This window comes from Cucurbita pepo, chromosome 14 (genome assembly GCF_057944985.1).
Source record: "Cucurbita pepo subsp. pepo isolate OVF chromosome 14, ASM5794498v1, whole genome shotgun sequence".
NCBI lineage: Eukaryota > Viridiplantae > Streptophyta > Magnoliopsida > Cucurbitales > Cucurbitaceae > Cucurbita > Cucurbita pepo.
This window is the reverse complement of record NC_141811.1, coordinates 4,170,768-4,185,232: the sequence shown is the minus strand read 5'-3', so window position 1 is coordinate 4,185,232 and position 14,465 is coordinate 4,170,768. Positions and strand designations below refer to the sequence as shown.

The window sequence follows — 14,465 nt, the reverse complement described above, 5'->3', positions numbered from 1 at the left end:
CAAATCAATGTTACCGAATATAATTTGGTATCCAAAATAAAATAATTATATGAAATTTATTTTGTAATAATTTTATCCTTTTAACACTTCATTATTTGAATAATAATTATAATTTTAGAGAATGTTTGGTTCAATTTCAGGTTGACCATCTCATTTTCCATGTAAATTAGACATCAAATTCGTCTGATGAGACATAAGGAATCAAATATCAGTATTATTCGTATAATGTCAGACTTTATGTAGGTATATTATTTTGGCTATATTAATAAAAATATTCATAAATTTATTTTTATCTTAAAAATGTTTTAAATTAGTATTAAGCTTAAAAAGGGGTTTTGAGATTTTTTAATATTCGAAGGTAAAGAATATTTTTTAAATACTTTTAAAAATTAGACGGGTAATGATGTTTTTTAAATAAAGTATTAATAATTTTTTTTTAATTTAAAGCTATTAGTCTTAAATAATTTGGATAATTATTTATTGAATAATTTTTAAAAATTAAGAAGCCTTTATATTAGGCTCCTCCAAAGTGGTTTATAATAAATAATGATAATCATTTTGAAATAGTGGCGGAGATAGGAATGGAAATAATTTTTATTCAAAGTTGGACTAATTAAAAGATTAAAGAGAAAATTGGAATGATTTTTATATTTATAGATAATATACTATTTTGATATTTTTAATTAAACAATAATAGAGCAAAACGTGCAAGAATCAATGATTATATTTTATGTATTGATTTTATTTTTCCAATCTTAGCTGAGAAGCAATAGCTCTAATTTACAAATATTTAAGGTTTTGATGTATAATTGAAATCGATCTAATACTAATTTATCATCCTAATCAAGGATGAAGTTGCCCTATCTTATTACAAAATTACACTTACACTTGAGAAAAGAAAAATACACACATAAACATGAAACGTGAATCATTTTAAAACACACAAATGTTCAGAAATTACATAGCAATAGAAGCTTAGAAAAGCTTAGAACCCTAATTTTGTTCATCATTTGTCTACTTATTGGGTGTTTTGATGAAGCCCAAATGAGTGGAATTGGCCACTTTTATCAGAGTTTTAAGCTCATTTGCAACCCAACAAAGCGACCCTTTGGTTTGGTAAAAATATCCCAAACATTTGCAATCCAAATTGCACTTCTTCTCACACTCCTTCTGTCCCATTGGCCCTTCCCCTTTGTTGTACTTTGTCAAGAAATGATCCACACCGACTAGTTTATAGTAATGGAAGCTTTTGGGATCGCAGGAACTTACCTTCTTTGGCGCGCAGCTCTTGCTCCATCCCGCCAGTCCGTTCTCTGTTGGACAGGCTACGCACTGGTTGTCCTCGCACAACCCGAACTGTCCGCACCGCTCTGGCCATTGGCATTCGTTCTCCCAAGTTGAATCCCTATCGAAGAGTGTGAACGAAATCTCCGACGGGCCCCAATCGACTTTGTCGTTGTATGTGATCAGGCGGAGGTTGCCGTCGATTCCTAATCGGAGGAATGTTAGTGTGCTGTTGTACTTCGGCCGGGTTAGAATTGGACCGCCGCTCTCAGTCGAGCCGGTGACTTCGTAGTTCAGTGTTAATTCGGTGGCGAATCCTTGATCTGGATCTACGGCGGCGTTTAGTGTGATATTTGCGAGAACGCCTTTCCGGACTGAGAGCATATCTGTGGATGAGTAGTACCGCATCGGTTTTGGAGAGTTAGGGCTTTTGTAGTACAGAGATAGGACTTTTCGTTCCATTACAAGGCTGTAAGGTCCATTAACGTTCATTTCCTCCGATGCGCGGCTTACTAGCTTCGTTGGCCCGCCGAGACGGAGCGATTGGCCGACTAGGAGTGTGTCCGTCGGCGAATCGAAGCTCTGCCAGAGGAATTTGCCATTGGAGTCGAACAACACCATGTTGCCACTCGGAAGCAATTCGAATCCAACAACGCCTTTGTTGGCTGTGTTCGATTGCCATACAACAGTGCCGTCGGCTTCAGCGAGAACTAGGTTTCCATTGGCGGAGAGAGAGAATGTAGCATTTTCGCGCACCGGACGGCCGCGATTGGCCTCCCAAACCCACCGTATCGCCGATTCGGAGCGACGAATCGAAATTCGAAGAGCAAGCGTGTAAGCGTTCGGCGTCGTGTTGTAGAAAGCTAACTGAAATGGAAATCTGAAGATGCTGAGAACTCTGTAGGTGCCGCCGTACTCGACGGCGAAATCACCGAACTCGCCTTCATTGACGAACTTGAAGGTCTCGTTAGCAGGCACGAGAGCAAGAGAGAAAGAAAAGAACAGGAAAAAGAAAGAGATCAGAAGAGGCGTCAACAATGGCGATCTCATTTTCAGAAACTCTGTTTTTCTGTAACCCGAAGAAAACTGGATGATGAGGAAATTGGTGAAGAAGATGATCTTATTTATAGGAGCTGACGAGGGTATTTATGTAATTTAAAATTACAATATTTCGAATTTATTTATTAATCAGCTTTTGGCTGCTTTTTAAATCCGCTGTACTGGAGTGCTGCTTGGTTGTATATTGATGCTTTTATTTATTTATTTTAATTTCTTTTTTTTTTGGGAAACGTGCGCTTCTTTGAATATTGAAAAAAGTCATGGCTGGTTGGCTATATTTTAATTTCTATGTTGTACTAATAATAATGAGTTAAAAATTAAAAATACACTTAAAATGCTCATTTTTAAAAAATGTTTCACTTCCAAAAATAAAAAATTATATATATATTTACTTGACGGGTAGATCTCCCCACAATCAAGTGTCGACACAACACACTAATGAACCAGGTAGTCTTGCCTTCAACCCCCAACTGATTGACGGGCAGCTGTCTAACACTCTTGACACACTTGCAAGGTCTTCAATTAACTCTTGAATTCATTTTTCTTGACTGTCTTGCCTGACTAGACACACAAAGCTGTGTGGCTGCTCTGATACCAATTATCACGGTCCTACATTCTTGACACGCTCACGACTAGGTTTAAGGGAAATTAAGCCCTTTTTCGCGCCCAGCTTTGTGGCTTCATCGAACCTTAAGTAAGGACAGGAATGAGAAATATTATATTGTCCCCGACCTCGTTTGTCTAATACAAAAAATCTCTCCATTCACTCTCCAATATAAGTCTAAATGAATAATCCTCGCTTCATTTAATACGGTCCCAACGTCGTAGGTTAAATGAACATCTCTAAATTTATGTTCGGGAATCTCTCAAAAAATTTCACATCTAAATAAAGAAGCAAACAAGGAATTAAAATGGTGGGCATGGTCCGTTGTCTGATCAAATTATTGTATAATTAATTAATTAAAAAATGACAGCTGGTATTTCAGATTTGACTCGTGGCCCTGTCCCAATATCAAATTTTGACTTTATTAAATCTTATATTATATGCTTTACGTAATTTTTATAATTTTTTAATACCCAACGGAATTCTCTTCTAAAATTGGATAACTAGACCTCTTCAAACTTCTAAAGCTTCACGTAATTTTCATAATTTATTTATTATTTTTATTTAGATATGATATTATTTTATAGTCAAAAACATTAATAAAAAGTAATTTAAAATAGAAAAATGATATTTGAAGGACAAGACCAATATTTTAATATGGGTCATGCTGATTTCTCTTTGATCACGTGAGATCTCACAATTCACTCTCTTTTCGGGCCTAACGTTTTTACTCGTGGGATCTCACAATCCACTTTCTTCTGAGGTTAGCGTCCTTGCTCGTGGGATCTCACAATCCACTCTCTTTTGGGGCTCAACGTCCTTGCTCATGGGATCTCACAATCTACTCATTTTTGTAGCCCACAGGATCTCACAAATCCACTCACTTTTGAGGCCAACGTCCTCACTAACACACCGCTCGTTGTGTTGACTCTGATACCATTTGTGTAACAACATAAGCTCACCACTAACAAATATTTTTTGCTTGATCCAATTTGTATGTTAGTCTCACAGTTTTAAAACGATTTTCACACTCTTATGAAAAATATTTGATTTCTGTCTCTTACGTGGGAGTTCTGTAATTAAAAAATGTCAGTTAATTTTTAATTTAACATTAAAATTTAGATGGAATTTGAATATCCGCGTTAAATGTTTTAAATTTCTCACCAGTCAAAATGAATAGTGAAATAAATGCCCTTGACTCAGTCTCTATTGGCTGAAGAGCTCACACCGAAATTCATTGCCATCGAACCGTTCATCTCCAAGGAATTCGAGAAGGCGGCTATTGATCGACGGCTGAAATACGAGATGGATTGGAGCTTCTTCCTACAGTGGTGTGCCGCCGTCGTAGTTCATCATTACGGTGGCACGTGTCAGTCAAGCCAACCCTATCCATTTGCATATTAATTATTTCGTTTAAATATTAATTTTTATGTGGACCTTTTTTAAATAAAAAAACAAAAAAATACCCTTTAAACTTTTAATATCAAATATATCCTTAAATTTCAATGAAGGGTCAAATATATGAATTTAAGTAATTTTATTAATATCCTTTTACTTTTTTAAAAAACTGAAAATATTCTTACAATTAACATTATATTTAAAAAATACTCGCATTACACCGTTTATTTCTTAGTTAAGAAGCAATAGCTCTAATTTACAAATATTTAAAGTTTTGATGTATAACTGAAATCGATCTAATACTAATTTGTCATCCTAATCAAGGATGAAGCTTCGATCTTATTACAAAATTACACTTGAGAAAAGAAAAATACACACATATAACATGAACATGAACATGAATCATTTTAAAACACACAAATGTTCAGAAATTACATAGCAATAGAAGCTTAAAAAAGCTTAGAACCCTAATTTTGTTCATCATTTGTCTACTTATTGGGTGTTTTGATGAAGCCCAAATGAGTGGAATTGGCCACTTTTATCAAAGTTTTAAGCTCATTTGCAACCCAACAAAGCGACCCTTTGGTTTGGTAAAAATATCCCAAACATTTGCAATCCAAATTGCACTTCTTCTCACACTCCTTCTGTCCCATTGGCCCTTCCCCTTTGTTGTACTTTGTCGAGAAATGATCCACGCCGACTAGTTTATAGTAATGGAAGCTTTTGGGATCACAGGAACTTACCTTCTTCGGCGCGCAGCTCTTGCTCCATCCCGCCAGTCCGTTCTCTGTTGGACAGGCTACGCACTGGTTGTCCTCGCACAACCCGAACTGTCCGCACCGATCTGGCCATTGGCATTCGTTCTCCCAAGTTGAATCCCTATCGAAGAGTGTGAACGAAATCTCCGACGGGCCCCAATCGACTTTGTCATTGTATGTGATCAGGCGGAGGTTTCCGTCGATTCCTAATCGGAGGAATGTTAGTGTGCTGTTGTACTTCGGCCGGGTTAGGATTGGACCGCCGCTCTCAGTCGAGCCGGAGACTTCGTAATTCAGTGTTAGTTCGGTGGCGAATCCTTGATCTGGCTCAACGGCGGCGTTTAGTGTGATTTTTGAGAGAGTGCCTTTCTGGATTGTGAACCAATCTGAGGATGTGAAGTAACGCATCGGTTTAGGAGAGTTAGGGCTTTTGTAGTACAGAGATAGGGCTTTTCGTTCCATTACAAGGCTGTAAGGTCCATTGACGTTCATTACCTCCGATGCGCGGCTTACTAGCTTCGTTGGCCCGCCGAGACGGAGCGATTGGCCGACTAGGAGTGTGTCCGTCGGCGAATCGAAGCTCTGCCAGAGGAATTTGCCATTGGAGTCTAACAACACCATGTTGCCACTCGGAAGCAATTCGAATCCAACAACGCCTTTGTTGGCTGTGTTCGATTGCCATACAACAGTGCCGTCGGCTTCAGCGAGAACTAGGTTTCCGTTGGCGGAGAGAGAGAATGTAGCATTTTCGCGCACAGGACGGCCGCGATTGGCCTCCCAAACCCACCGTATCGCCGATTCGGAGCGACGAATCGAAATTCGAAGAGCGAGAGTGTAAGCGTTCGGCGTCGTGTTGTAGAAAGCTAACTGAAATGGAAATCTGAAGATGCTGAGAGGTCTGTAGGTGCCGTCGTACTCGATGATGAACTCACCAAAGTCGCCTTCATTGACGAACTTGAAGGTCTCGTTAGCAGGCACGAGAGCAAGAGAGAAAGAAAAGAACAGGAAAAAGAAAGAGATCAGAAGAGGCGTCAACAATGGCGATCTCATTTTCAGAAACTCTGTTTTTCTGTAACCCGAAGAAAACTGGATGATGAGGAAATTGGTGAAGAAGATGATCTAATTTATAGGAGCGGACGAGGGTATTTATGTAATTTACAATTACGATATTTTAAATTTATTTATTAATCAGCTTTTTGGAGTGCCTTTTAAATCCGCTGTACTGGAGTGCTGCTTGGTTGTATATTGATGCTTTTATTTATTTATTTTAATTTCTTTTTTTTTTTTGGGGGGAAACGTGGCTTTCTTTGAATATTAGAAAAGTCATGGCTGGTTGGCTATATTTTAATTTCTAATAAATTATTTATAAATATAAATACTAAACTTTTTAAAAAATGTTTCACTTCGAAAAAATAAAAATTATATATATATATATACACACACGTATATATACTTACGGGTAGATCTCCCCACAATAAAGTGTCGACACACGACACTAATGAACTTCGGGTAGTCTTGGTTTCAACCCCCCACTAATTCTAATTCTGACCGGCAACTGTCCTGCCCACTTTAACACTCTTGACACACTTGCAAGGTCTTCAATCAATTCTTGTGTTCATTTCTCTTAACTAGACACACAAAGTGTGGTTTTGATACCAATTGTCACAGTCCTACATTTTTTACCACGCGGCATCATGATCTTGACACGCTCACGACCAAGTTTAAGGGGAATTAAGCCCCATTTTTTCGCCCCGGCTTTGTGGCTTTGTCGAACTTAAGCAAGGACAGGAACAAGAAATATTATCTTGTCCCCAACCCCGTTTGTCTAACACAAAAATCTCTCTTCATTCACTCTCCAATATAAGTCTAAATGAATAATTCTCCCTTCATTTAAGACGGCCCAACCTCGTATGTTAAATGAACATCTCTAAATTTATGTTCGCTGATCTCTGCAAAATTTTCTCATATGAGTGGAGATAAAACATCCGGACAAAACTCCTTGTACAAAATGTGATACATACATACCCCCGAGATAAAATAGGAGGATAATAATTATATAATTAACTCAATTGTCAATTATTTGAACTTTTATAATTACAATATTAACCTTTCAAAAATCTCAATTTTACACATGTATCCAGAGACCGGTTGCAATAATTAACGAACGATTAATTGATTGGATTAAATATTTGTAATTGTTATAAAATATAAATTTTTAAAATAGTTATTTGTTTTTATTAATTGTCAAGTAATTAACAGAAAAAAAATTAAATCGAAAAATAAAGAAGCAAACAAGGAATTAAAATGGTGGGCACGGTCGGTTGTCTCGAATTATTGTATAATTAATTAATTACAAAATGACAGCTGGTATTTCAGATTTGACTCGTGGCCCTGTCCCAATATCAAATTTTGACTTTATTAAATCTTATATTATATGCTTTACGTAATTTTTTTATAATTTTTTAATACCCAACGAAATTCTCTTCTAAATTTGGATAACTAGACCTCTTCAAACTTCTAACGCTTCACGTAATTTTCATAATTTATTTAATTATGATATTATTTTATAGTCAAAGACATTAATCTTCCATACATGTTAATTAATTAATTAAATAAAAAGTAACTTAAAATATGAAGGACAGCGTCTTTGCTCATGGGATCTCACAATCCACTCCCTTTTGAGGCTCAACGTCCTTCCTCGTGGGATCTCATAATCCACTCCCTTTTGTGGCTCAACGTCCTTACTCGTGAGGTCTCACAATCCACTCCCTTTTGGGGCCCAGCATCCTTGCTCGTGGGATCTCACAATCCACTCCCTTTTGGGGTCTAGCGTCCTTGCTCGTGGGATCTCACGATCCACTCTCTTTCGGGGTCCAGCGTCCTTGCTCGTCGGATCTCACAATCCACTCCCTTTTGGGGCTCAACGTCCTTGCTCATGAGATCTCACAATCCACTCCTTTTTGGGGCTCAACGTCCTTGCTCGTGAGATCTCACAATCCACTCCCTTTTGGAGCCCAGCGTCCTTGCTCGTGGGATCTCACAATCCACTCCATTTTGAGGCTAGCGTTCTCAGTAGCACATCGCTCGTTGTTTGACTCTAATACCATTTGTGTAACAACTCAAGCTCACCGCTAGCAAATATTGTTACTTGACCCAATTTGTATCACCGTTAGTCTCACGAATTTAAAACCATTTTCACACCCTTATGAAAAATATTTGATTTCTCTCTATAATGTAATTCAAAAATGTTAGGTTAATTTTTTATTTAAATTTGGAAATTGAATATCCGCGTTAAATGTTTTAAATTTCTCACCAGTCAAAATAAATAGTGAAATAAATGCCATTGACCAAGTCTCTATTGGCTGGAGAACTCACACCGAAATTCATTGCCATCGAACCGTTCATCTCCAAGGAATTTCGAGAAGGCGGCTATTGATCGACGGCCGAGATACGAGATGGAGCAGCAAAACAATGTACTGGCGGCACAGGCGATAGGAGCTTCTTCGTGTGCCGCCGCCGTAGTTCATCATTACGGTCCACATGAAACTTCAAGTGCGCTTTTAGCACACGTGTCAGTCAAGCCAACCCTATCCATTTGGATATTAACTATTTCGTTTAAATATTGCTTTTATAATGGATTTTTTTTAAAATAAAAAAAACAAAAAATACCATTTAAACTTTTAATAGTCAAATATATCCTCAAATTTCAACGAAGGGTCAAATATATTAATTTAGGTAATTTCATTAAAATCTTTTTTATTTTTTTTTAAACACTAAAAATATTCTTACGGTTAATATTATATTTAAAAAATACTCGTGAAATCTTAAAAAAAATCATAACACCATTTATTTTTATTAAAAAAATTAAAATATATATTCACAAACATTATCTTTAAAATATTTAATGTTATTTTTTAAACTTTATGAGTGGCTTTAAAATGTGTACCCACTATTTTTTTTTTAAGTTTAAAAAAGATAAAAAATGGTATTAATAAAACTTTTGAATGTCATTTTGAAACACGTAAACATGTTTTAAAACTATGAGATTGACAACGATACGTAACAGATCAAAGCGGACGATATTTGTTGGTGATGGGCTTTGACTCTTACATTTGGTATTAAAGTCATACATCGAGTGGTGTGTTAGAGAGAACGTTGGCCCCCAAGGGTGTGGAAACATATTTCCTTATAAAGGGTGTGTAAATCTTTTCCTAACAAACACGTTTTAAAATCATGAGGTTGACAACGAAGTAACGGTTTAAAGCTGACAATATTTACTAATGATTGCATTCGATGTAGTATTTTTTTAAATCGTTTTAAAAGTTCGAAGGTATTTTTTAAATAAAATATAACCATTTTCACTTTAAAATTATTTTAAGTTTAAGAATATTTTTGTTTTAAAAATTTAGGTGTATTATTAAAAAATTTAAAAATTTAAATGTATTTTTTAGACCAAATATTTTTATTAATTTAGGTTAAAAAAAATGTTTTTTTTTTCATTAATGGAGTTGTGGGCCAAACCCGTAAATATCGGGAAGAAGATTTCTAGCGTAATATTAACGCATACACAAACTCACGGTCATGATTCAATTATTTTTATTTTGTTTAGCATAATTTAAATGTTAATTATTCTTTCATTTTTTTAGTTAAATTATGACGCAAAAAATAGAATAATCTATTTATTAAAGTTATTTAAATTGTTAATTAAATGATTTAAACTTAGGTTCTTAATGTACAAAACAAAATTTTAAAGCTATTATTATTAATTTTTTTTTTTTTGCAATTTCAAAATAAAAATTATAATAAACTTTAAATTCCATATTTGGAGAATTAGGATTTAAAAATATTTAAAAATATGTATTTATATTTCTAATTGAATTTTGGAAAATATTAATAAATTATCTGTCTCTATTTTAAATTTAATTATATGGGGTTGCAAAAATTTGAAATTTAAAATTAAAAAAAAAAATATGTGAGACATATTTATTTATTTTTAAATAAAAAATATTGATTTTTACTTAATTAAAAATTATTATAAAAGAATTAAAATGATTTATTTACTTATTAGATATAAAATTAAAAAAAAAAATTAATAAAGGATTGGGCTTTGCATTAGAAACTTCTACCTTCAAAGCTAAGTCTTTATAATCTAGAGAGAGGAAAGCGTCCCTTTTCCTGTTTTCTCTCTCTTCATTTCGTCTAAACCCTATCGCGAGCTCTCAATCGATCTTCAATGGCGAACAGTAATCTTCCCCGAAGGATCATCAAGGTAACATCACTGATCCTCTTCAAGATCTCCTTCATTTTCCCCGATGTCTTTATTCTGCTCGATTGATTACTTTGGTGAAGAAATGGTCTGGTTTTGCTGTTTGGATTTCGGATATTCTTTTAGATTTATGTGTCAGTAGAATTGGGATTCGAATTGATTTTCTCCTCCATTTTGTGAACAATCGCAGGAAACTCAGCGTCTCCTTAGTGAACCGGGTGAGTTTTGGGTGTATTTGTTGGATTATTTTCGAATATGGGGGTTGTTTGATTCCTGATCTTGTTACTGGGAGTTCTGTTTTTTTTGTGTTATTTGGGTCTTGGTTGTTGATAGATTTATTGTTTGGATTAATTCATCCGATAATTATGAAGTCGAAGTTTATTTTGATTTAGTTGATCTCGATCTTTGATATGTGATTTTAGCCCCTGGGATTAGTGCCTCGCCGTCAGAAGATAATATGCGATATTTTAACGTGATGATCCTTGGCCCGACCCAGTCACCCTATGAAGGTAAATTACTTGACAGTATGTTGTTAGGAACGTGTTAAATTCTTTTGAATAATTTTCTATTCCATTGTTGGTACATATGAATGGGTGTAGAACCAACTACGTATTTAAGTGTAAATTCGCCTAAGTTCTACATATGAATTACTATGAAGAATGAAATGACATTCACAGTGAACGCTATGGGATTATCTTCTACTCGATGAAAAAAAAAAAAGTCTCATCTTCCCTTTTAACTTTGGTTTTGTAAACTTTATGCCCTATTGTTCAACGGTAGAATGTCACTCTTCTTGGCTGCTAAACTTGGGAACATGTTGTTTACATACTACTGACAACTGAATAGGTTTTATTTAGAGATGTAATCTGATCATCATTTCACTTTTTTTTTATTGAATAATGTTATATGTCATCTTTCATTTCGGGCTTCTTTTCTCCTGACCCTTTGTCAATTCTAAAGTTGTTAGTCCATTTCAATATTCTTTTTAAGCATATATTTGTCCTGAATCCAAAGTACTTTGCAGGAGGAGTTTTCAAGTTGGAGCTATTTTTACCCGAGGAATATCCTATGGCTGCTCCCAAGGTAATTTGTAATTCTTTCCTACTTGGTTTATCAGATAATTTTTTTTTTCATTTCTTTTACCAATATTCTTTAAAAAAGTGTCATATTTTTTTTGTTTTGTTTTGTTTTTCATTAAAAAAAAAAAAAATGTATCAACAGAAGTCTCCAGTAAAAAAACATAGGGCTATTGGGGAATTTCCAAGTACTATTGAAGATCATTTGACAACTTCTAACCTAAATGTGCTGTTAAAATCTCTTCGAGTTTCTTATACTTACTGAGCTACTTATACTTCCTCGTATATTACTTATTGAATTATGATTTCACTTATACATCATGAGGGTGGTATGTCTAGAAGTCATCAGAAATTGGATTTGCCATCATTACAATATCTTTTTCCGTTTCGTTTCTTCCCCATTCTCTTGAGGGTTTCCGATCTTGCACTGAATATAAATAAAAAGATCAGAAGCCATCGTAATTTACTTTTCATACACAGTTTTTTTCCATTTCATGAATCATTATATTTACAACTTAATCTTGTTGATCTATGATACACATGTGAGCACATTGATATTACGTGAAGGGAATTTTTGGTAGTTGAGGTCTTCATGGTTGGAGATGGAGAATAGCTTATTTCATGACTTGCTTTGTCGGGCCTAGCTTTGAAAGATTGAGAGGAAACATGTTTGGCTGGACTAAATGAGGAAACATCTTGCGAGAGTCCAGTTGTGTGGAATGCAATTCATGACAAAATGTTCTAGGCAATCGTTTCAAACTTCTTTTTTCTCATTTTGCATAGAAAACCAATTTTCATAAAGAAGATAGAAGAGCAAAATTAAGGCGAGGCTCACAAAAATAAGGGCCTGACAGAAATAGGAAAAGCATCACTCACATTTACAAAATGGACCCCAGTGCATTCCCCAAACTTGTACTTCAGTTAGACTACTGTTTTCTTTTCCTGTTCCTATAAAATAAATAAAACTAATTTTTATTCTTGGAGATTCTATTATTAATTTTTGTAGAATGTACCTAGTGATGTAAGTAAGTATGCCTGTTACTTTTTTTTTTCGCGACTTATGTATGAAAAGCTATCTGTCCTTTTGACTGGACTGTCACGTGAGTGAAGAAACTGTTGTTTAAGGATTTAACGATCTGCTCCATGCCGATGACACTTCAATTATCATTATTACTTATTTTTTTATAGTACATGTAATCATGTATTAATTTGAGTGTGGTTGTTTTTCTGGTTGATTTTACCTTGTTTTGTGTTGAACCTGTTGGGGGGTGGGGGTTTGCATGAAGCAATTGACACTCATTACACATAAGTTAACTAATTCGACTTGAGTGGTTGATCTTCATGCCTTTTGCGTACTGTTCTATAAACAGAAAATTGATCCACTCATAAAAGAGATGTAAAACAACGGAAATGTTTAAACAGTGTTGGACAACTTTTTTTTAAGGTTCAAGTTATTGCCTTTTGATGTCCTAGGACTGAAGATTCTGTATCTAGTACGCTAGGTGGTCCTGTTGGAATTTATCATAACTTGTTTTGATTGCCTCCACTACCATCTTTTCCCCTTCGTCTGTTTCCATCTTCATTTACATATTTTTATTTTTGCGTGATTATTTTTGTGGTGCAGGTTCGATTTCTCACAAAGATTTATCACCCGAATATTGATAAGGTACGCGTCTATTTTCATAATTCTTATCGCCGTCCTCACCGACGTGCTGCAGTTTCATTATTGATGGTGTGATTGTTTGTAATTTAGCTTGGGAGGATATGCCTTGATATTCTGAAAGACAAATGGAGTCCAGCTCTACAGATACGAACTGTACTTTTGAGGTATTATAATGTTAGGTGTGATTTTTCAGTGACTGCATATTAAATTTGAACATTTTGCATGGTCTTTTATTCATTTGATTAATTCAAGGAAATACAGATCTGAGAATTTTACCACCATGCACATTTTATGTAGCACATTGGTTTAGAGAGCTTTAGTTGTTTTTCTAGGACCTTCCCCAACTGCGGTCATTTCCTTCGTAAATTTATCTTCAATAGTTCCGATAATCATACGAAAGTTGAAGAAATTCAATTACCACTGGCATCCATTTCTTCTCCTCTTCCTTCTGCGTCCCTTTTCTATGAACTTTTTTTTAGTAACAGTCACTTTCTCTATCACTTTCTGTCAGTATTCAAGCTCTTCTGAGTGCTCCAAACCCAGATGATCCACTTTCCGAGAACATTGCCAAACATTGGAAATCGAATGAGGCCGAAGCTGTTGAAACAGGTGAGTTGGTCTAGACCATTGCTTTTGTTAAAACTTTTTGCTTAACTAACCTTTTTGATCCTGAGTTTAAGCTTTGTTTCAGTTTGGTTCTTGTGTTTTTAAAAGCTCTATATCTTTAGCTTTTGATTAAATCTGGTTTAAGAAGTGGTATCATGAGATGATTGTTGATTCTGTCGGTGGAGAGGGACCGAGTATTGTTTGCGTTTAAAGCTAATGAATCGAGTCGGGTTTAGAATGTTGCCACTCCTTTCAGTAGAAGTAATGTAAAATTGTAGCTTAATTTGGTGTAGCCTCTGACTGACATCATTTTGTGGTTGGATGTTCTCAGCAAAGGAATGGACTCGATTATACGCAAGTGGTGCGTAAAGAAGGGAAACTGCGGAAGCCTTTTTATCTCTTCGGTTTTTAATAACATGAACGTGCCATTTGCTCTGTGGATTTTAATGAAAAAATCTGGAAGAATTTAGTGTCAAAATTGTAACTGTCTCTATAATTGTGCGTCTTTTGGCAGGAGTCTGTACCCCCATACTTTGTATGATCATGATATGATTAGATGGAATACCTTCTTCTAAGTTCAATATCTCCTAAAATTGTAAGCCCTCGCCATATGCCCCTTATTTTTCAAGAATGTTTTAATTATTAATTAAAAAAATTGGAAATATCCATTAACAACTTCATGCACTAATTAATAAATGCTATTTAAACGACATTTAGGAGGTTTATTAGACCATTCTTGTTCGATTTGTTT

General features: G+C 35.1%; 3 protein-coding genes across 3 annotated transcripts; 1 reads left to right on the top strand and 2 right to left on the bottom strand.

Annotated features, from left to right (window-relative positions):
• Positions 1-779: 779 nt before the first annotated feature.
• On the bottom strand, positions 780-2,385 carry LOC111809650 (epidermis-specific secreted glycoprotein EP1). The gene has a single exon (XM_023696027.2). It carries the CDS (start codon positions 2,332-2,334, stop codon positions 1,015-1,017), a length of 1,320 nt encoding a protein of 439 aa, XP_023551795.2. The 5' UTR covers positions 2,335-2,385; the 3' UTR covers positions 780-1,014.
• A 2,232-nt stretch (positions 2,386-4,617) lies between these two features.
• LOC111809708 (epidermis-specific secreted glycoprotein EP1) lies at positions 4,618-6,204 on the bottom strand. The gene has a single exon (XM_023696099.2). It carries the CDS (start codon positions 6,151-6,153, stop codon positions 4,834-4,836), a length of 1,320 nt encoding a protein of 439 aa, XP_023551867.2. The 5' UTR covers positions 6,154-6,204; the 3' UTR covers positions 4,618-4,833.
• A 4,016-nt stretch (positions 6,205-10,220) lies between these two features.
• On the top strand, positions 10,221-14,295 carry LOC111810686 (ubiquitin-conjugating enzyme E2 35). Its single transcript, XM_087117666.1, has 8 exons — positions 10,221-10,372; positions 10,560-10,587; positions 10,792-10,878; positions 11,394-11,452; positions 13,070-13,111; positions 13,199-13,272; positions 13,620-13,717; positions 14,046-14,295. Exons 1-8 carry the CDS (start codon positions 10,337-10,339, stop codon positions 14,081-14,083), a joined length of 462 nt encoding a protein of 153 aa, XP_086973792.1. The 5' UTR covers positions 10,221-10,336; the 3' UTR covers positions 14,084-14,295.
• The last annotated feature ends 170 nt before the right edge of the window (positions 14,296-14,465 follow it).